Raw genomic sequence first — 24,042 nt, forward strand, 5'->3', positions numbered from 1 at the left:
CACTGAAAAAATTTAATATTCCAAAATGTTGTATCTCATAAAATTTTTGAAATCCAAATGAGTAAACCTACAAATGGGACATCTTACCCAAAAATATAAAGTGAAATAGTTTGCGCTATGATCAATATAGTGGCAAATTTGTATGAATATTAATTCAAAGCAATGTCAAGTTTAAAAGTGACAGTGACTGCAATGTAAACACTTTATTGTACCAGGTGTTTTTTGTCAAAATTATTGATTGGAATAATGCATTGCATGCATTCAAAAAGTTAAACCTGTATTAATATTTTCCATAAACTTTGAAATTAAAAACACAAATTCAATTCAATATTGTTCAGTTTCATTCAATATTGATGTTGTTATCAGAAAGACAAAACTTTGTACATAGTTTCGTATTGATATATTACATTTATTTGATACATTAAAACAACAAAATTTTTATAAAGGGCTATATTTTAGTTAAAATAAGGCAAACAATTATAAGTAAATTCTTAACTTAAGTCCAAGAATGCTTTGTGAACTTGGGCCTCGATGTATTGAATTTTATCGAGTAATAGCTGTTGTTATTCGTTCCAGACAAAACATTTTTAGTGAGAAGATTTATTCCAAAAAGTATATTCATCCCCAATATTTTAGAGCATGTGATGATAGTAAGTTTCCCTGAAAAACCACATTGGTATTTCCGTAATATTCTGAGATCATTGTTTTTATGACATGAATTTGCGTGGAAGAATGTTTTCCACAGAATCCAAATTCCCAAACTGACAACATTATTAACTGTTACATAAGCAATCAATATTTGTATTCAGGGAAAGGCTAAGTGATGAGTATAAATAGTGGGGATTTAACATCAGTTGTGACATTTCGTGTTTAAACTTTTTAGTGAGTTTTAATACATCATAGTTGAACAAGAGCAAAGAGCATAGAGTGCAATTGTTTTAAAGATTGACAAGAGTCAGGTATGTTTCCTCGTCTGTTTATTTACACATATAAATAATATTTAATTCAAAAATTACATTCCGAGTTATAAGAACTTTCTGGTATTGTTTAGTTTGATACATTAAACGTGCATTATGTAAGAGGTAAATATGACTATTTCAGGTTTTTCTTTGGCCCTTAAATGTTGTATAAGTGATAAATTAGACATTTATTAACAAAACAAGACCATAAGCAACTCTTGATGACATCGAGTACTCCAGATTTTAACTAGATTAAAATGGTTCGCTGTTTAAAAATTTAATTTAAAAATGGGAAAGCGAATATTCCAGTGCACGGGTAACCACAACACACACATCTTGTCAAAAGTACAAACTGTGATGAATTGGCTCAGAATGAAGTAATTTGAATGAAATTATTTTCAATATCTTAATTTTACATTATCTATTTTTGAGCTATTATAGCAAGAATGGTTAGCTCTTTATCTAAATCTTACGTAATGTATCTTTAATTAAATAAATATAATCCATATTCTTTTATGGACAATAAGTACAATAATGAAAGATCCACCCACATATTCTCGATTATCAAGTAACATGCTCAATGGCTATGGTAGCCTCGCTGGGCAGGCCTTTCATCACCATTTTCCGGTAGTGACATCAGCGACTAACAGTAAACGTAAGCTTGGTCCACCATTTATTGATTTAATTTTAAATGGACGACTGTTTAAATCCAAACTTTATCCAAGCCATCCGTGGGTCTACAGAGTTGATTTTGAGCTTGTCGTGTAAATAAAGGTCTAATTAATAATTTCTATAACATCTGAAGCCTAAATATAGACTTGCATTAGGCAGATTTAGCTGTTGCATAATGTATGTTTCAATGATAACAGGGTTACAGTGCACCTTTGTTACATCAATAGCTTGTTATAGCTAATCATGCTCACTCACCTGGCATTCCATTGGATAGTTCGCACTGATGTTTGTATATTTATATTCATATCTTTCTCATTTTTTATCTATTTGTGTATATGCTTGATAACGACTTGTGAAACCTTGTTGAAACGTCGCAACCATAGTAATTGTTATCCATAAAAGTGTGTTTTTGATTATGTTCCAATTACTAAATGCCATTCAAAGAATAGGGTTACAGTGCAGTCCATTGGATGGTACAAAAAACAAATGTCCACCTGTTTACACATAAGGATCTGGAAGAGTTGTTATATAGTCTGCATTCTGGTTGATCTGAAGGGTTAGCCAACTGTGGGTAGACATTTACAGCCAAGACAAAGCAAAAGTTGTATTTCCAAATACCCACTAGAAACATCAATGCTGATTGGTTAACCAAATGTCGGACGTCATAGGGCCAAAATCCCTTGACACGACCTCCCACTACAACCGATCAGATCTTCATGTAGAAGAGGGCATCGAATGTGAAACCAGCGTAGCCAGTGTGAAACACTGTTGTTTTTGTTCGGATTTTTATTCTTATTATTATTATTTTTATTTTTCCATTTGAGCATATCTCAGAAACTACTTGTCAGATCGATTCGATGTCTTCGGTTTTACTGGGAAAGTGGGTTTGACTTAAATTTTAAAGCTATTTCCAACGTTCTGCGACAATGCGAAATGTCAGAAATCACCGAAGTTGTCGTTTTTCGATATTTTGCCGTAATGTTATCAATAATTGTCGGATTGTAATATTTGATACATTTTGACATAGCCAGAGACACGGCACATAGCTAAGGTTCTTTGGATTTTTTTATTTTCGACGAATCTTCGGAGATATTAGGCGCCAAATTTTGAAAATTAAAATTTTTACGAAAAACTTTTTTATTAATAAATATTTTTATGTGGTGTTTTACGAAGGGTTAAAGGGTCATCACGGTATTTTTCCTTGGTCCCCATTGGCTAATTCAGTTTTTCAGGACTGGATTAATTATTTATTGTTCAATTTGTATAAAACAAAGTTCATATGTTCCGCGGTCCAAAATGTCATTTTTTTTGTTACCGGTACATTTTCCTTTCGGCAACGGAAGTGACGTAAATTTAGCAAAAACTGCAATTTTGACAGTTCGGTACCACTTTTTGAAAGCAAATATTATTTTTTTCAAATCTGGTATGACTGAAAGGGTGTGCCCTGTTAAGGCGCAGAAATCATCGTGCTCAGTTTTTTTGATTTTTATTTCGTTTTCGGATCATTTTGATTTAAAGGCGAAAAAAGGTGAAAAAATGAGCTATTCACAACCCATTCAGGCTTTTCATATTTTAATATATTTTTTCGAAACTTTCATAAACTAGTAGCAATAATCCATACGAAGGGAATTTATGTGAAAATTAGTTTGTAATATGAGCAGTTGCCGAGAAATGGGCAATTTTGCACGAGTCACCCTTTACGCTAGTTTGCCTGTAAAGGAGTCAATTATTATTCGATTTTCATAAAAGTGGCACCATTTGATGCGTAATGTCAATTTGAACAAGGTCAAACCAATTTAACATTTCCAATGTCACCGGAAATGACGTAATTTGGGCAAAAATTGTATTTATAGCCTTCAAAACCAATATTTTATTCAAATGAGTCGTATTTGTTATTTGTTTAAAATTTTGATATTTGGTCCCAATCAACCAATAGAATGAACCCATGCGATCATATAGGTATCACAAAATTTTCACTGTGTGATACCTAATGCCATTTATGGTTTCATACAAGTAATTTAAGATTTTCATTATCACCGGAAGTAATGTCATTTTGGCAAAAACTGTATTTTTAGCCTTCAAAACAGATATTTTATTCAAATGAGTCTAATTTGTAATGTTTTTAAAATTATGATATTTGATTCCAATCAACAAATAGATTGAACCCATACGATCATACAGATACCAAAAAATGGTTTATAGACGATTTTCTACAAGTCCCTTTTCAAGATTTTTGGTCTATAAAAGTGGCAATTATTGTTCGATTTACATAAAATTTTCTCCATGTGATGCCTTATGCCAAATTTCTGATTTCATAAAACTAATTTAACATTTGCATTATCAACGGAAGTAATGTAATTTTGTCAGTATCACTTACATGTAACAAATGTATACAATGAATTGATATTGCTGGATTTGGTTGATTCTGTGTACATTTTATTTGATGTGTGCAATGCTTACATGGAAACCTGTTGAATGGTTTCATCGGTACCGGAAGTGAAATATGTTCAAGGGTAACGGGGCACCGGTGAAACCCGTCATTACTGCGTCGCAGTTCTAGTTATTAATGTAATTATTTGAAAATGTGTCTTGTAAGTTTGTAATGTCTTTTATAAAATAATGGATATTAGAAGTCAGCCTTTAATTGGTCATAACAGTTATGCAAAAGTTAAATCTTAGGTTTGAAGACAAAATATATATTAACAATATAGACATGATCTTGTAATAGTGTATACATTGATTTATTTTTGTAACCTAACCAAAGATAAGGTGAATGTTTCGACCTACTTAAAACTAGTCTTATTAAAGAGAATATAATGTATTTTGTAAAGTAATCTATGTGGGAAAAGGACAGCTATACAGGGTATTTTTGTGTGTTTTCAGCTCGATATTACAATATCAAATATGAAATTGAATACTGAATATTTCATTTTTATACGTCCACATTCATAATGTGAACGTATTATGCCGTCGCCCCTGTCTGTGTGTGTGTGTGTGTGTGTGTGTGTGTGTGTGTGTGTATGTATGTATGTGTGTGTGTGTGTGTGTGTGTCTGTGGTTCGCCTACAGGGCGCAATTCTTCATGGATTTTCTTCAAACTTGGTATACTTATTCCTTATACCCCAAGGAAGATCCCTATTGTTTTTGGTGCATGCCCGACCCCCCGGGGCAGAGCCACGCCCATTTCTAGTATTTGTTTGTTTGTCGTCTACAGGCCACATTTCTTAACTAATAATCTTGAAACTTTGCATACACATTCTTTGTACCCTAAGGAACATCCCTATCGTTTGGGGTGCATGCCCAACCCCCAGGGGCAGAGCCACGCCCATTTTCTTTTCGTGTGTCTTTGTGTCGCCTACAGGGCGCAATTCTTACTGGATTTTCTTCAAACTTGGTATACTTATTCCTTATACCCCAAGGAAGATCCCTATTGTTTTTGGTGCATGCCCGACCCCCAGGGGCAGAGCCACGCCCATTTCTAGTATTTGTTTGTTTGTCGTCTACAGGCCACATTTCTTAACTTATAATCTTGCATACACATTCTTTGTACCCTAAGGAACATCCCTATCGTTTGGGGTACATGCCCAACCCCCAGGGGCAGAGCCACGCCCATTTCCCATTTTCTTTTCGTGTGTCTTTGTGTCGCCTACAGGGCGCAATTCTTACTGGATTTTCTTCAAACTTGGTATACTTATTCCTTATACCCCAAGGAAGATCCCTATTGTTTTTGGTGCATGCCCGACCCCCAGGGGCAGAGCCACGCCCATTCCTTATATTTATTTATTTGTTTGTCATCTACAGACCGCATTTCTTAACGTATCAACTTTACATATTTATTCCTTATACCCTAAGGATGATCCCTATTGTTTTTAGTGCATGCTCGCCTCCCCGGGGCAGAGCCACGCCCATTTTTGTATTTGTTTGTTTGTCGTCTACAGGCCGCATTTCTTAACGTATCATCTTGAAACTTTGCATACTTATTCTTTGTACCCTCAGGAACATCCCTATCGTTTTGGGTGCATGCCCACCCCCCAGGGGCAAAGCCATGCCCATTTTCTTTTTCTATGTGTGTGTGTCGCCTACAGACCACAATTCTTAATCAATTGTCTTGAAATTTTTTCATATGAATTGCTTATACCCTAACGATGACCCCTATTGTTTTTTTACCCCCAGGGGCAGAGCCACGCCCATTTTCTTTTCTTTTTATGTCTGTGTGTCACCTACAGGCCACAATTCTTAATCAATCGTCTTGAAAATTTTTCATATGAATTGCTTATACCCTAAGTATGATCCCTATTGTTTTTGGTGCATGCCCGACCACCAGGGGTAGAGCCACGCCCATCCCTTATATTTATTTATTTGTTTGTCATCTACAGATCGCATTTCTTATCGTATCACCTTGAAACTTAGCATACATATTCCTTCTATCCTAAGGAACATCCCTATTAGTTGTGGTGAATACCCAACCCCCAGGGGCAGAGCTACGCCCATTTTCTTTTTTTATGTCTGTATGTCACTTGCAGACCGCATTTCTTAATCGATCATCTTGAAATTTTTTTTAGACTTATTCCTTATAGCCTAAGGCTACGTTTTTACACTTATTCCTTAATCCTAAGGCTGGCCTCTATTATTATTTTTGGTGCATGCTCAACCCCTTGGGACAGAGTCACGCCTAATGTTTGTGTGTCTTGTGTTTTGCCTACAGGCCGCAATTCTTAACCGATCCTTTTGAAATGGGGATACCTATTCTAAACGTCATGCTTTTAGAATAAAGACATCGATTGTTTTAAAATAAAAATTGTGTTCTGTTAATGTGAACGAAACGTTAAACTGATAGCAGTCCTACAACCCAGTTTTATTTCACAGACCCTCAATGCAAACTGGACCATATCAAACAAAACAGGAATGTGGACGTATATTGCTGCGTTAGCGATGCTCTTGTTTTTTAAAGTCAGTATAGCATATTAGTAAATACTGTCTTCGTGGGTTGGGATAATTTTCACTTTAATTTGAATGACAAGATATAAAGATAAGGTATATCTATGCCTATTTTTGTATAACTTTACATAAATTCAAACAGGTTAGTCAATTTCTAAAATAATATATATTTTTATACTCCCACATTTTTATGTGGACGTAATTTGTCGTCGCTCCCTGTCCATCTGTCCACAATTTGTTTGTGGACACTCAACAGGTCACAGGTCCGATTTTGATGAAAATTAGAATATATGTTTATACCTCAAAGATCTCAGTTCCTTTGGATATTTGCACATATCAGACCATAACTAGAGGACACATTTTAATCAGATTTTAAAAAACGTTTAAATATATCACCATTCCACCATGATGGGAGTTGAGTTCGAATTTCTGCAAAATTGAAATGAAGCTGCCGGACAAAATGGCCACTCCTGGTATGCAAATTGTGTACAAGTATGTAATACGAAGGTTATGGACCCTCAGGAGGTCACAATCTTTGTCCAATTTTGATGAAACTTAAAATGTATCTTTATATCCCAAGGATCTCAGTCTCTTTCGATATTTGTGCATTTCAGACCATAACTTCTTGGATTATGGCCCCTGATTGTACGAAAAATCACATTTTTTTTTTTTTAGCTTTTTCTCTTTCCATCTCTTGTAAAATAATAATAATAATTACGAAATTATTACAACAGTTCATCCCAATTGGGGATGCTCTAGGTGTATAGTGCCTAAACAGCCAGGTTTTCACACTTGATTTGAAGATAGACAATGTTTCACATTTTCGAATGGAAGGTGGTAGCGAATTCCATAGAATTGATGCATTATACTGAAAAGTCCTTGAACCAAATTTCTTTATCTTATAAACTGGTACATCTAACAAAAATCTATTCTCAGTGACGGCAGTGTGTCAAGAGATTCTGAAGATATCTTGGTGCTGTTTTATTTAATGTTTTGTATGTCAGAGTTAAAATTTTAAAGTTAATTCTCTTGCGCACTTGGAGCCAGTGAAGATTATTTAAGTTGGGAGTGATGTGTGATTTTGATCTAGCTTTAGTCGCAATTCGTGCAGCACGATTTTGGGTCCTTTGCAACTTGGAAATTTGTTCATCAGTTACTCCAGAAAGTACGGCATTGCAGTAGTCAATTCTGTACAGCCTGGCAACCACTGGTATAACTAATATATTTAATGCTGCACCAGTTATTGCTAATCCCTTATGGTATGATTGTCGAAGACAGCCATACTATACGAAAATTTAACTCTTATGCTATATTCTTTTATTTTAATATCATAATGAAATGACTTGTGTTAATTAAATCAGAGCAAATGCTAATATTTTCACCTCCTTTCAAGTATTTGAGGTAGTGTCTAGTGAGTTTAGATTTTCAGAATATGTTGTGATAGTATCTTTGTGTTCAAAATTTGTACATTAATTTGTACTATGGTAAATAGTATGGTAATAGTTGTTCTTTAACCAAATAAATTTTATTCTCACAATACACAGATAGGCAACCTATAAATATTGTTTTGATTCTCAATGTGTTTAAATGACTCCCCCACCCCCCCCAAAAAAAATCACCCAAAAAGGGGAAATTTTGTCACTTTCACCGACATCCATAATTAGGATAATGTGGGAATAAACAGGTATATCAGGAGGCATTCTTAAACAAAAACAAAATCATGATTGTCCAAATCTTCATCATCACATTACATTTCTGGTTCCTATTTTGAGATCATAAAACAAAGATATTTTCAGGAAGATTCAAGTTATATCCCCAAGTGATGTAGGGAAAGCCCTCAAAACAGATCACTTTTTGTAACATGTGTCTGATTATTATTCTAACGGTGAATTTGGGTCAAAGAGTTAAGATGTGAATGATTATTTTATATTAATATCTGTATTTACCTGAAGGATCCCCACACTAAGGAAAACAGATGATGTGTTGATAAGTGATGTTTTAATCAGTTGACTCTCATCAGATACTTTTTCACAAAATGTAAATTCTCACATTTTAAAAATAGTTTTATTCTTGTTGCTCTATAGTATTTTATGGTTGATTTCATTGGACAGATTTCTTTTCAAAGTTTTATCATTAGTGTGAATAATACATGCAGTTTTCAAAGTAATTGATAAAATATTTTAAAGAAATTTGCAACCACAATCCAAAAGAATACATGAAATAAACTTTGGGAACAATTTATGGGGTTTTGTTTTAAGTTTTAGTGTAACAGGACTTGAGACTAGAAGGTTATGTAAGAGTTATATTTTTCATAAGAGTACAATTCCAGTCATGTCTTTTATAATAGTGAATACCAAAACTTTTGAGGTCAAGGTTCTATGGATATTTTAAAACAGAAATTCAGTAGGTCAAGGTTCTATGAATATTATGAAACTGCTTTTGATGGTAGAGATACATGACAAAAGAGTGGCTTGTAATAGTAAATGCAGGGGGGCCGCACAGATATTCCCCCAATAGTTATATAAACTTTGCTCTTAACCACCCTAAGCCTATATACCCACATTATATATCACTGTATAGAACAGTTATATAAACTTTTGACTTAACCCACCCTAAATTAGGAGGTCAGAAATTTGTATTTAATTCACTGTCATGGTGCGTATGTTACAGAATTTTCGGTGTCGGTACAAGATTACACATACTTCTTAAGAAAAGATTGTAGGATTTTCCTTAGTGTGTTTACACAGTTACTTTTGGATTGAGTGTACATTTTTTTAATAGAAAGGTGGGTTTTATCTTTATTGAAGTAAATAGATTGTCTAATTCATGGAGATTTGTTTGCATGAAATTGATTTTCTTGCTATATTTATTGTGATTGGAGGTTTTGTATAAAATTAAATCTGATTACTGACTTTTTGTTCATATATATATGTTTGATTTTCTTTGATACTTTTTTTAATGATATATGTACATGATTGTTCTAATGGTTTGAATTGTTTACAAGTTATTAATTTAAAGCAGTTTCTTGACTTCTTATTCGATTTTTGATAAAGTTTTGTACATGTAAATAACTATTTTGATGAATTAGATTTGTAACCACATATATGTATCTTTTTTCTTCAGAAATACTATAAGAATTAAATACTACATTCAAGATGAAGGCATTAACCTGTCCATTCCTGAACAAGATACCCTTAAGTCAAATACGTCAATATGCTCCAGCAGTTCTGGGATATGCCAAGAAATGCCCTGTTATTGCACATGTAATGAAGTATTCTACTGTTTTGGAAACAGAAATGGGTAAAGAAAGCTGTCTTATATAGATATTTAATTATAGTGAAATTGATATATTCTCAACGGGAAAATATAAGCTAGTTTCTATAGATATGTAATGATAGTTAAAGAGAAATTAATTTATAGGCACCTGAAAAATATAAGCTGGTTTTATTTTAAGATGTAAAATCATAAAAGTATGCATTCAGAGTACTTACCATAAGAGGAAACTATAATCCATCATGTACAATTTCTGATTGTTTTCTGATAATATTTTTTTCAGATGAAGAGATTAAAAAGTGTCCTTTCTCTACTGAGAAATTGAATAGCACAGAAAGCAACATAAATCAAATACCTGATATGATTAGTGTCAAGAAAACTGGTGTGTAATGGTTACTATTTTACTAGAATTCATACACATGAAATTCTGTATTTGCCATTTGGACTTCGTAATGTTCCAGCTGGGTTTCCAGCTTACTTTAAGTATATAATATCTCATTCAAGAAAATCAATTCTTTAAAGCAATAGATAATGTAATTTAGTATACATATCATTCTATTGTTACTGATTTTAGATTTTGAGATGAAGGCAGCTGTAGCTGAAGATATCATTATGTCAGAGAAAATAACTTTGGAAGTTGATAACTCCCCATCTAATGTTCTGTCTGGCATTAACATTTCTGATGCACTTAAAGGCCTGACGAAAGTTGAATTAGAAACATCTGGGACATCAGTAGGTAAGAGGTTGATTAATTTTTATTTTATGATCATTAGTGATCAATTGTGAAATTATTATGTATTTGGTTATTGGATATGAAATATGTAAGATTAAGTTTCAGCTCCTGAATTTCAATCGGTTGTAAGACTAAGTGATAATATGTTAGCCTGTACATTATTTAATTGTCATTTTCTGTGGACTATAGTTGAGTATAGTATACATATGCATCAAATGCAAACATACTTTATTTTATTTCAGAAAAGAAGCCCTTTTTCAATTATGAGGCTTTTTTTGCTAAACAATTGGAAAGTAAAAAGAATGACCATACTTACCGTGTATTTAAGAAAGTAATGAGAGATGCAACTCAGTTTCCATATGCTAAGGAATATAGTGGTGATAAGAAAGATATATCAGTCTGGTGTAGTAATGATTATCTTGGAATGAGCTGGCATCCTAAAGTTAAATATGCTGTCAAGTAAGTTAAAAATAAATAATGTTAGCTAAATAATTATTAGATGACTCAATATCTGATTACTTAACAGGCATTACGTTTTGTGGTTGATATGGTTTCGTAAAAAATGATAACCGATGGTAGCAATGACAATCAAGGCTAGACTATAATTGTATTTCCGAAACCTAGGCTCAGAGGAAAGTAATTTGACTGAAATTTTCAACATATTCCATATTCATTATGTATTTTTTAACTATAATAGCGAGAACTGTCAGCTCGTTATCTAATCTTACCTAATTCCCCTTTAAGCACTGAGATAAAATCATATTGTGATTTTTTGGGGGTTGGATGACTGAATGGTTAACGTGCGCCCGCTGTATCATAAAGTCTGTCATTGAGTCGACTGGCGTGGTTTCGAATCCCCGGTTGTACGTGACAAGGAGTAGGGTCGCCTGTCCAACCTCGTGGGTTTTCTCCGTGTCCTCCGGTTTCCTCCCACTGCGAATTATGTAAATAAAATTAAAAACCATATGTTAGTCCCGAAACGACCTAGTTTGTGTCGAGTGGACGTTAAACCCCATTTCTCTCTCTCTCTCATATTGTGATTTGAAAATATGTTTAAGTTTTAAGATAAATCTAGTTGCACATAATTAAGGATATTTGGAACACTACAGACACAAATCAAATTTAAACCGTTACATCAATGGCATAAACGATTAGAAATAATCTACAATGTTTATCTTGTTTACTTTAATTTGATATTATGGCTTGTTGCCTTTCAATTCATCCCTTCACCCCTATGTGTTACAATTTTTTACAGGGATTCCTTAGAAAAACATGGAGCAGGAGCCGGGGGTACAAGAAATATATCTGGTAATTCACCACTTCATGAAGAATTGGAAGAAGAATTGGCCAAAATTCATCAAAAAGAGGCTGGTTTGATATTTACTTCCTGTTATGTTGCTAATGACACAACACTTTTTACACTGGGAAAAACACTGCCAGGTTTGTTCAATATTATTCCTTTAAAAAATAACAGTTGGGAATCTAGTTGGTGGAAAATAGAAACAAAAATGAAATGAAATGAAATGGGGTTTAACGTCCTACTGTTCTGCTCCGAACTGGGCTAATGAAGACGGGCATACGCCATACAGTGTGCTATGAGGGGAAATTTTGCCTACTCTTATATCGAATTCCAACTGTCAAGGGATCTTTTATCTGCACACCAATGTGTACACGGGACCTTGATTTTTGTCCCATCCAAACGATAGAAAGAAGATAAAATGATAAATGAAGCTTTGAAAATTTACCTACTACATTAAATATCTAACACTATTACAAGGCTATCCTTAGTTAATCTCAAAATCAAATGTTATTTACTGATACATATTGTTATTAATGTACAAGATTGTCTTGAAAATGAAATTTTATCAAAGTTCATTAGTTATGACTTGTATTTTCAATTAATCTCCTCACTTACTGTAAATGAAAGTTTGTCTATCTTTAATCTTGTAGGTGTCCATTTTTTCTCCGATGCTGGAAACCATGCCTCCATGATCCAGGGACTGCGGAACAGTGGTGCACCAAAACATATTTTCCATCATAATGACCCTGACCATTTGGAACATCTTCTCAAACAAGTGGATATGAATGTTCCTAAAATAGTAGCCTTCGAAACTGTTCATTCTATGGATGGTGAGTAAGTTATATATACATATGAATATGTTAGAAATGTCACATTTCAATCACACATAGTATGTGTGAGGGTTGCCTTCCTGACTTTGAGCAAGATTATTCTCTCATCAGTGTCTTGACCACGTTTGATTTTCATCCAATTTATTTAGACATTTATTCATATGACAAGCCTACAATCAACATTCTAGATCATCAGATAAATTTGCAATTAATATGTGTCATCTATTTATGTTGGCACTGAGGTGGGGGACAATGTTGTCTTTACTAAGTTATATTTCAATATTTTCAGGTTCTATATGTCCCTTGACAGAACTATGTGATGTAGCTCATAAATATGGTGCTTTAACATTTGTTGATGAAGTACATGCTGTTGGTCTGTATGGCGATAGTGGTGCTGGAATTGGTGAAAGGGATAACTGTCTTGAAAAAATGGATCTGATCACTGGAACTCTTGGTACAAACATTAAACTTTATTCTAAGACATGAATTTCCAACAATAGAAGAATTTACTTTATACAGTAAACTATGCATAAGTCTGATCTAAATGGACTGACCAATTTTATCTGAGTTAGCCGAAGACCTAGTTCAGCTCTGAAATTAGGTCTCATTATCGCCCTGTACTTTCAGGAACCATCCTATTGAATCCTTGTTTAAGCTTCAGTCAATTATTGCTTTGCCTAGCCCAATTACAATCGAATTTTTTCAAAAATTCCAATTTCATTTCGTCTTATATGGCTGAGTTGTGCAAATTTGTGCGATGTCCTGTAATTGGATTTCAATGGCAGTAGCCAGGCCATTTGGCGGAGGGGGGCCATATTTTTAACAGCATGTTGTAAACATACTGCCGATCCGACTTAGGCGAAGGAAAAAAGCCAGAATTAGATCAAATCGACAAACAGTTGAGTGAATATCCGACTTACACACAGAAATTTAATTCGAAAACGTGCAAGATCAAAGAGTCCAAACAATTTTATCCGAGTTGAGCAAAGATCCGACTTTTGCGAATCCGACTTATGTGAGGTTTACTGTAATTAGCTGATAATTAGCCAAGATTTTGGTTTACAGTTTTGTTTGCCTGGTTTTAAGTTTTAGGTTTACTTTTTTAAAAATGATAAACCTTTGATATAAATTTTGTTTACAGGTAAAGCATTTGGTAATATGGGAGGATATCTGGTTGGTTCTAGTAATACTATTGATATGATTAGAAGTTATGGAGCGGGTTTTATTTTTACTACAAGTCTACCACCAACAGTACTCAGTGGTTGTCTTGCTTCCATTAAGGTTGGTATTTTACCTTGTGGTGCTAGAACCCCCTTGTCTTATCTTCATTAGCCCAGAAGTTGCAGAAAAGTAAGAAAATAAAGCCAATTTCATTTCATTACTTCTCATCTTTTGGACAGTTCATTTGTAACCACAATCAACCATGAATGACTGCAAATTGACAAAGTTCACTGGAAACTACTATTGCTTTCTACATTTTGGTAAAATAAAAAGCATTCTTTCAAATATTAGTGTAGCCTAGATCAAAACCAGCAAAACTGAATATACAATACAGCTCAGAATAGATCAATTAATTGAAACTGCATGGCTCAAAGTGACACAAGGTATATACAGGCCCGCAAGTACTCCGTTCTCTAGGTTATTGCACTCAAGTAACTATTCGGTTAGATACAATGACGTAACTGGAAGAGACCTCATTTTAATATAGAAGCAAGACTTCTAGAATGTGGACTTGAAAAAAAACCCTGCTATACTCTTCACTGATCCTCCAGTTGCAAGAATCAATCTTTATTTCAGGCAAATCCCACTTCTGTTGTATCTGGAGGGCCTACAAACTTCATACCTATTTTACATTTTGCGAAAAAAGCATTGGCTATACCTCTAGAATGAAAGATCTTATGCGTACCAAAGTTGAATTCATCCAAGAATTTTTGATCCTTGACACATAGTTTAAGTTTCATCTTAGGAATCGAACAAAAGTATACGCCTCGGGAAGGTCCACAAACTTTATTCCTATTGGACATTTTGCGTTAAAGGCAGGTGGCTGATGCAGGTGGCTGATGCGCACCAAAATTGAACTCATCCAAGAACTAGTGACACTAGTTTTAAGTTTCATCCAAATCGGATGAAAATTGTTGCCTCTAGATGGTCCACAACCTTGGTATTACATGCTTTTACACACTTTGCGTAAAGGGGGTCGGCCATTTGATATACCATGGTAGGTTTAGATAACGGTAATTAACTTAAAACAACTATCATATTTCTGTGATTAAATATCCAATAAGACTAAAATAAACCATATTGTTGTAATAAATATTTCGTACTATCATGGGTCATAATCCAGAAATATCGATAGGAACGGAGATCTTTGGGTTATAAACATACATTGTAAGTTCATCAAAATCGGATAAAAATTGTGACCTCTAGTGATTCACAACCATTGTATTATTAAGCAAACCATTGTTCAGTTCACCACGGGAAACCACCATCGACTGCGTTTTTGTGGTAAGGGATTTAGAGAAAGAATTAAAACTTCCCTGCTGAGTAATTTCATTAGCTAGAAATCTCTCAGAAAGCATCTCCGACGATCTAGACCCTTAGGAGCTTATGGAGCCTAGGTGGCCTCTTGTCTAAAGTCCTAGGATGGTAGCCCCCCGTAATCATGAATTGCTTCCGCCACCCCTGATATAGTGTGTATAGAATGCAAGGGTGAGAGGTCTCCCAAGAAAATTTGATCTATACTATATGTATACATCTTGATGTGGTGGTCTTGTATTGTTGTGCTCCTGTCTGTCTATCCACACTTCTATGTACTTAGTCTGCAGAATATTATTAGCAGTAAATATGGTCCTTATCATTTTACATCATTTTTGAACAGAATTATTGCAACTGACTGTTATCATTGTTAAGAAATGTACATTACAATACTCAATTAAATTTGTGAAAGATTTTTATTAAATTTATAGGAATAGTTAATATCGGGCTAATTTGATTTTGAGTGTTTTCACAAAGGTACTCCCAGAGTTATAGCCTCTGAATAAAGGTTACTGCCATTTTCTACTCATTTGTACTGATTATTACGTCCAGAACATCCTCCTAATCTGAGGTCCTGTGTACACATTGGCATGCATGTAAAAGATCCCTTGACATATGGAATTCTATATAAGAGTAGGCTGTAGTGTCGCTGTCTGGGCAAAATTTCCCTCATAGCATAGCACACTGTATGGCGTATGCCCGTCTCCATTAGCCCAGTTCGGAGTAGAACAGTAGGACGTTAAACCCCATTTCATTTCATTTCATTTCCTAGAAAAAGCAAATGGGAAAACAATCATTAGATGAAGCACCTTATTACACAAAAGCCAAAAGAAACAATGGTAAGCGTATTTTACCTTACCTGGCAAGACTATTTTGAGATTCTACAATGTTTCAATACTAATTTTCTTACTATTGTTCTACACTTTTGGTGGCATAGACCTACTCTGTTTTTCATATCTATAATTTTAATTATAATGTTTATAGGTGTTAGCCAGTGAAGAAGGAAGAGAACTTCGGGCAAAACATCAAGAGAATGTATCCTATCTACGTGAAAGATTAGTGGCTTGTGGTATTCCTGCGATGCATTCACCTAGTCATATTATTCCTATACATGTGAGTACTTTTCTTTGATTGAGTTCACATTCAAGTTCTTTATTAAAGCAAGAATTTCATATTTTCTAAGAAAGTCAGAAAAAAATTATTTCTATGTCTTTTGCTCAATAGGTTACCATCTCACTATTATACGATCATGGGCATTATTTCCCACCCTTAAAATTCATTGACACAGGAAATAATAACACAATTACCTCCCTTGTTTTCCTATTCCCTACATGAAATAGCTATGTTGAAACGTTTGAATTTGAAGTAGAAAATGATATTTTTGCCAATTGCTCAGCTGGCAATAGGATTATTCTTTAACAAAGTAGGACTGTGTATGGATACCATCTATTTTAAGGCTTTATTTTAATAAATTTTAAAAATATAACTTAAAAATATGAAATTGTAGCTTTAAATTTGTTATATTTCTGTATCAGAATCTTAGAAGCCATTCCATACTTGCATAATCATGATTTTGAAACATGATATAATTGTTATTTTTCAGGTTGGAGATGCTGAGTTATCAACTAGATTATCTAATGAGTTAATCAGGGAGTTTGGAATTTATGTACAGGCCATTAACTACCCTACTGTTGCCCGTGGTGAAGAACGCTTACGTCTAGCTCCAACACCTCATCACTCTAAAGAAATGATGGATTACTTTGTTGACAGTATTGTCAAGGTTTGGAAATCCTACGATATGGAGCTTTTCCAACCAATCTGCCCCAAAAAATGTGAAAATTGCAGAAAAAATCTTCAGTTTGAGGAGCTATTTGCCACTGATCCAATCTGTGTTCGCTCTAACTGTACCTATTCATCTTTACAAGCTGTATTAGCTTGAAGATAACATGTTACATTTTACTCTATAAAATCATAAATTTTACAATATTATTGTTTATTCTTTAGCTACTTGTATCTTATAGCATTCTTTGATATCTTTAATTATTTAGAAATTATATGTAGGCTATTTATGTTTGCTTTATACTGCCAAGTTTCTATAACCTATGATTGATTCAGACTTTGTACTAAAACTTGAATAACTCATTTATTAATACCAGGCTATATAATAGATCTTAACCATTTAAAGCTATATAACCATATATTATGAATTTGCATTAACCAAAATTCACAAAATTTTATTAATTTAAATAAAACCTATAAATTGTAAGCCTTTGATCATAAATTTAAATAAAATATGAACGCTGTCATGATATGATGTAAAACTGATGTTACATTTAAAATAAAAATAATACGAATATATAAATCTTCATTATGTAATTTATTGGTCTAATGCATTTCAAAACATGCACACCTGACAAATGGCTGTCAAAATAATATATATATACATCAAAAGTACATGTATATACATCCAAATGACCTTCACCTATTTTTCATTTGAAAGGATCAGCATTTGTTAAACATAATTTCATTAGAGACATCATGACAAAAAGGAAAAAAATATGGATGATACTGATAGTGTTAGATAGATAGTAATTTAGGATCGGTGTTAAAGTATATATATCAATATATTTAAAACTTGGCACTGCAGGCACATGCAGACTTTGAATCAGTATGTTTTTTTACTTAGGAAAGAAAATTTTGATAGAGTATGGTCTTTAGTAAGAGTTATTTTGCTTGAGTATGATCTTTTGTAAGAGCAGTTTTGATTGAGAAAGAACAATTTTAATTTAGAAAAAGTAGTAATAATTTTGAATGAGTATACATGTATTTAACCTTGTACATGTTCTGTTGTTACTGAGAGCTTTGGTGGAAAGAGGAATTTTTGTGTTTGAAAGATTATTATTTGGTTTTATTTGGTTTATTAGTCTTTGTTTGATTCACTTTTTACCAAAGCAACTACAAGTTCAGAATTATGAGAAATATATATCATACATGAGATCAAACAAACCAAATAATCAGTGATATAAAATAATTGTAATTTATTTTTCTAAATCTTGTTAGAAATATTAGATATGTATTTTTGTTATTAATAAAAGCTTTTAGATTTATTGTTGTTAATTATAATCAAGCTCTTCTATCATAGTCTTTATTATTATGTTATGAAATATGAACTATCATGTTATTTTAATAAACAAACTTATATTACTGTAATTCTGGTCTTGTTTTTAAATTGTAATAAAAGATTGTCATCAGACATGGTAGTTTGAATGAGAATGAACGTTTTAAAAAGGATGGTGAGGAGTTGCACATTTCATGATATCATGCCTATTTTTGACTATTAAAATGGGTTTGTCTGTCTGTCTGTCCGTCACACTTTTTGGGACACAATAACTCTCCTTCTAATTGAGCTAGAATGTAGGTGTTTATTAGGTCAATGCCTTGATGGAGTTCGAAAATGAGCATTTTCTGCTTAGGGTAAGCAGAGATAAGCAATTTGATTGGTTGATCCTTTGGGACACGATAAGTTTAGTTCTAATTAAGTGATTGTGATGAAACTTGGTGTATAGTTTCATTACATCAATACCTTGACGAAGTTCGATAATGAGCATTTTCTGCTCAGGGTAAGCAATTTGATTGGCCAAGAGTTTGGAACACAATAACTCACCTTCTAATTGAGCTAGAAGTTCAAACTTGTTGTAGGTGTTTATTAGATCAATGCCTTGATCAGAGTTTGAAGATGAGCATTTTCTGCTTAGGGTAAGCAGAGATAAGCAAATTGATTAGTTGATGCTTTGGGTCACGATAACTTTAGTTTTAATTAAGTGAGAGTGAGACACTTGGTGTATAGTTTTATCACATCAATAACTTGACTAAGTTCGATAGTGAGCATTTTCTGCTGAGGGTAAGCAGAGCGATAAGCAATTTGATTGGTTGAGACTTTGGAACACAATAACTCTCCTTCTAATTGAGGTAGAATGTTCAAACTTGGTGTAGGCGTTCATTAGGTGAATGCCTTGATGGAGTTCGATGATAACCATTGTCTGCTTACGGTAAGCAGAGATAAGCAATCTGATTGGTTGATGCTTTGGGGCACGATAACTTTAGTTTTAATTAAACATGCATTATGCAAGAGCTAAATCTGCCTACTGCAGGTCTTTCTTTAGGCCTGAAATGTTTTCTAAAGTATTAATTAGACATTAATTAACTGATCCAGGCCTTAATCAACTCTCGATGGCATCAGATTTCTCCGATATTAAATAGATTAGAATGGTTCAGCAATACTTTGATTTAATCAAATATGGAGGACCGAGACTTAGCTTCGATCAACCAGTACGGTGGTTGAAATTATTGCACACGTCTGTCAAACCTTCAAAGGTTAATATCTTCGCTTGCAATAGAGTAATTTGAATGAAATTTTCAAATTATTCATCTTACATCATCTACTTTCGAACTATTATAGCAAGAATGGTTAGTTCTTTATCTAAATCTTACATAATGTATCTTTAAGTGAGAGTGATGAAACTCTGAGTATATATTCATTATATCATTACCTTGACTAAGTTTGATGATGAGACTTTTCTGCTTAGGCTAAGGAGCGATAAGCAATATGATTGGTCAAGACTTTGGAACATAACAACTCTGCTTTTAATTGAGGTAGAATGTTTAAACTTGATGTATGTCTTGACTGAGTACAATGATAAACATTTCGAGCTAAAGCTAAGCAGAGCTAAGCAATTTCATTGGTCGATGCTTTGGGACAATATAACTTTGATTCTATATATTTGATAGAGAGTGATGAAACTTAGCTTATAGTTGATAATTAGTTTGATTGCTTGATGCTTTTGAAAAAAATAAATGTGCTATTACATGTAATATGTGTCATCTATTTATTTTGGGATTGCGGCGGGGACATCAGCCTCACTGCTGGCTTCAGGAAAGAATAGCAAAGAACCCCTGAAATAAGTCTCTTCCATGTTTTTTTATATTGAAAAATTACAAGTTTATATTTGAATTTCTAAGTGGGATATCTCATTCAATTATGGGGTATTAATGAACTGGTTCAAGCATTTAAATTGAACGCAGAGTTCAATAAGCACAAGACCCCACTATTTGTCTTGACATTCAGTTTTATTTTTGGTTTTTTTTTGCTTGCTAATTTATTTTTATTTCAGAAAACTACTAGCTCGCACATTTTTATTAGCTGAAAATCCTGAACAAAACATCAAATTGCTGTGGTCTTACATTTGAGCTACTTGTCATTGGAAACTGAAAATTAAATAAAGAGAAAGCGAAAGAAATGGGGTTTAACATCCACTCAGCACAAACATATGGATAAATTTTATTTGAATAATTCGCTTTCACAGTAAGGTTTCTTTACCTGTGTGAGGTACCCGGTAATTAAAGGGACTATCCCGATTTCAAGAGAGTCTCAAAAATAAAAGTCGGAGTACGTATAAGATTTAAGCGCTAAAATATAGAGGAATGGTGTATTTACCTTCTCTCAAAATTTTAGCTCAAAATATTGAGTCGTTTGGATGTGAACGTCAAAACTGCTTATCCGGACACGTAACCCTTTTAAGATTTCGGGTCAGTTTTTTCGTTGGGTGACCTGATAATTGATTACCGTTCCTTGAGAGGTCTATATAGTGAATGACCAATGTGCTCTACTTGATAAGGAAAGGTAAATTTCACCTAAACATTATTTTTATAAAATAAAAGTCTGGTTTTATCCAGACACCCATAATACAACTTGGGACACCGGTCTCCATTTCCAGATGAAGACTGACGGGTTTTAGTTGTTTGAAAACTTATCACAAATATTGAGTTAGTTGCTCGGCCCTTAGCTAGAGGATTTTAAGGGATTTTAACATAAAATTAAGCAGTTTTATTCCCCCAAAAATATCGGGATTAGCCCTTTAAATAAATCAAAACAATTATAAGAGAAATCTATAATGTTGGCCACAAAGATCTAAAGAAAGAAATCTAAAAATAACTTCATAAATAACAACTCTAGGTTTTCTTTCCCTCATATCACGCTCCAGTAATGTTAAACCCCATTTCATTTCATTTCCCTTTGGGGCAAAGCTTATAGTATCTTTATTTGAACAAATCTTGACAAGCAACATCAATCAAGGAACTCAAAATTGTTTAAATTTGGCCTATCAAGGTCAATGTCCCATCCCTTTATTTCTGCAATGTGAGGTGATAGGCCCATAATTACAAAAATGAATAAATTATTAAACAATCACAATCCAGTAAATTGTTTAAAGCGGATTCCATTCAGATCGGTGATTGCTCTATATCTCCCAAGACGCAGGCTAAAAATCTGGGCTATGTTACCGATGAATTTATGTCCCCAGTTCCCCAAATCAATTGTATCATACGGAAAATGCATCATCAAATGAGAGCTATTTCGGGAATACGCTCTAATCTTAACACTGATGCTTGCCAGAGTGTTGTTAGAGCATTAGTAACATCGCACATGGACTATGCAAATTCTCTTCTATTAGGAGCACCAGAAACAGCTTTATACAGACTACAAATAGCGCAAAACAAAGCTGTACGTCTCATAACTAAAACACGAAAATTTGATCATATATCAGCTAAGTTACAGAAACCCCATTGGCTTCCAGTTCGAGCAAGGGTTCAATTTAAAGCTCTTGTGAATGTGTTTAAATCAATTTATTCTGACACCGCACCCAGTTATTTAAAAGAACTCTTTGATTTCTATACTCCTCGGCGATCCAACCTTCGTTCTTCAAGTGATCGTAGCATACTGAGGATCCCCAAATATAATAAGCGTTCTGGTGAATATACTTTCTCCGTCAGAGCAGCTACAATGTGGAATGATCTTCCAAAAACTCTTCGAGAGTCCTCTTCCATCCAGAGCTTTAAGACTAACTTAAAAACATACTTATTTCAAAAATATTTTTGAACTGTTTTGTGGTGAATGCGATTAGAAACACCCATGTGTAATAAAGCGCTATATAAATGGAACAATATTAATAATAATAATAATAAGCAATAGCATACACAAAGGTATGGCAGTTTGGGCAAATTGTTTTCTTCGAACGCCATCTTCTAGGTTTAAACAATACACTGATATATCGGAAATTTATCGGCGATATTGTGACAACATATTTAAATGCTAAGTTCTTGATAAACGCTATCATTTTCTTTTAATACCGATTCTCGCTCTGCCATTTTGCTAATGTTACGATTTTTCGATTATATCTGAAGTTAATCGATAGGAATATTTTTACCTCTTCTTCGCTTGCATATTTGTTCTGTATAATGATTTATCAGAGTTGTTGACGATGCCAAAAGCTGGGCGGTGAAAAATTGGTGCTGTCATGCTCTGTGGAGTTGTAGGCAGAGGCGTAGCCGTGAAATATATATTGGGGGGGGGGGGTCCGCAACCCTAACCCCTAACCCTAACCCATTTTTTAAAACCCTAAAAATACAAACAAACACCATGGGGCCATGCTGTCTACCAAGACACCGCGTGCAAAAGCGTTATGGTTACGTTGCTGGCTGAGCGGGCGATAAATATTTGGTTTAGGCGGTTATGTTTTTGGGTACCTACATGCGATTCACTCTGATAAGTGGCAGAAAAAAATTAACAAAATATTACTGACAGGCTAACTAGACACAATTTTATGGAACACAGGTACTTTTTACTTCGCACATGTTTCCAGGATGATTACCTCTGTGTTTTATTTTAGCAGTATAAACCATATTGGGATATGTACAGGTTTTATACAGATGTTTTATACAGATATAATCTTAACTAATCCTAATAATTGTTGTAAATAAATAGGAAGTTGGGCCTACTATGTAAAAAAAAATTTTTTTGGGGGGTGGGGGTGGATGGGGTTCCCAGTATATTCAATGTGTGACGCCCATAGTTGTAAGCATACAATGTTCCGGTTTAATTTCTGTTATAGTTGGCAGTATGTTTAACAACGTCCGACATTCCATTTCCACTTGAGTGATAAGCAGTGGTTCTCTGGCTGATACCACGCGATACCAAATATTTCACCGTAATCTTTGGTGAAAGTTTCTACCCCCATTGAAAAACTAGTTCTAATCTCTCCAGGTGCTGTTCATAGGAGTCAGAAAAATAGTTACATCATCTAAGTAAATCATGGAAATGAAGATAACCAAGACACTCTGCCATAAGTCTTTGTTATGGTTAGGTTGCATTCGTCAACCCAGAAGGTATCCCATCAAAAGTCTATAGGACCCATGGAAAAACTTTTAACTCGAATTTATGGTAACCGCTTTTCATATCCAAAACTGAACAATTAGGTTTCCTAAAATTGCATCGATGCGTGGGAAAGTATAATCATCTCTGGTGGTTCTTCTGTTTAATTGGCGGAAATCAAAACACATGCGGAGAGAATTATCTTTCTTGCGTGGACTGTGGGAATTTGTGATGATTCTTCTTTTGACAAAGCTCTTGGAGGAGGTTGCGTACTTCAACATGTTTCTGTTTAAATGGTATGTTATTATTTTGGGCGAACGTTGAATGTTGATGGAGGTAGTCCTCTCACACAGGGCCCGCGATAAGACTACCCGGGCCCTGGGACGGACGTAATCTAATTAAAATACAGATCTATATTTCGTTTCGTTATTTTTATAATTTCGATAGCCTGCACTACATGAAGATCTGACCACTTTTAGTTCAACGTCGCGTCAGGTGTCATACAAGCGACTTTTGAACTTATGACGTCAAACATTAATTATTCAATCAGTGTTGACGTTTCTAGTGGTGTACCCAAAGTTCCGTGCACCTCACGC

General features: G+C 34.0%; 1 protein-coding gene across 5 annotated transcripts in view; it reads left to right on the forward strand.

Annotated features, from left to right (window-relative positions):
- LOC126828228 (5-aminolevulinate synthase, erythroid-specific, mitochondrial) overlaps window positions 1-18,493 on the forward strand; it is a 75,961-nt gene extending 57,468 nt beyond the window's left edge. For 2 of the 5 annotated variants that reach the window (XM_050557883.2, XM_050557884.2), the window contains exons 2-11: window positions 9,693-9,869; window positions 10,126-10,224; window positions 10,417-10,578; window positions 10,818-11,034; window positions 11,831-12,015; window positions 12,526-12,705; window positions 12,995-13,159; window positions 13,847-13,986; window positions 16,225-16,353; window positions 16,844-18,493. In XM_050557883.2, coding sequence (XP_050413840.1) covers window positions 9,725-9,869; window positions 10,126-10,224; window positions 10,417-10,578; window positions 10,818-11,034; window positions 11,831-12,015; window positions 12,526-12,705; window positions 12,995-13,159; window positions 13,847-13,986; window positions 16,225-16,353; window positions 16,844-17,179 — 1,758 coding nt within the window. In that variant the 5' untranslated portion in view covers window positions 9,693-9,724 and the 3' untranslated portion in view covers window positions 17,180-18,493. Of the gene's footprint in view, window positions 1-944; window positions 960-6,611; window positions 6,712-9,277; window positions 9,355-9,692; window positions 9,870-10,125; window positions 10,225-10,416; window positions 10,579-10,817; window positions 11,035-11,830; window positions 12,016-12,525; window positions 12,706-12,994; window positions 13,160-13,846; window positions 13,987-16,224; window positions 16,354-16,843 lie in introns of those variants that run through there. The other 3 variants (XM_056102133.1, XM_050557882.2, XM_050557885.2) reach the window with 3 other exon arrangements.
- The last annotated feature ends 5,549 nt before the right edge of the window (window positions 18,494-24,042 follow it).

The sequence above is a fragment of the Patella vulgata genome, chromosome 7 (assembly GCF_932274485.2).
Source record: "Patella vulgata chromosome 7, xgPatVulg1.2, whole genome shotgun sequence".
Lineage (NCBI taxonomy): Eukaryota > Metazoa > Mollusca > Gastropoda > Patellidae > Patella > Patella vulgata.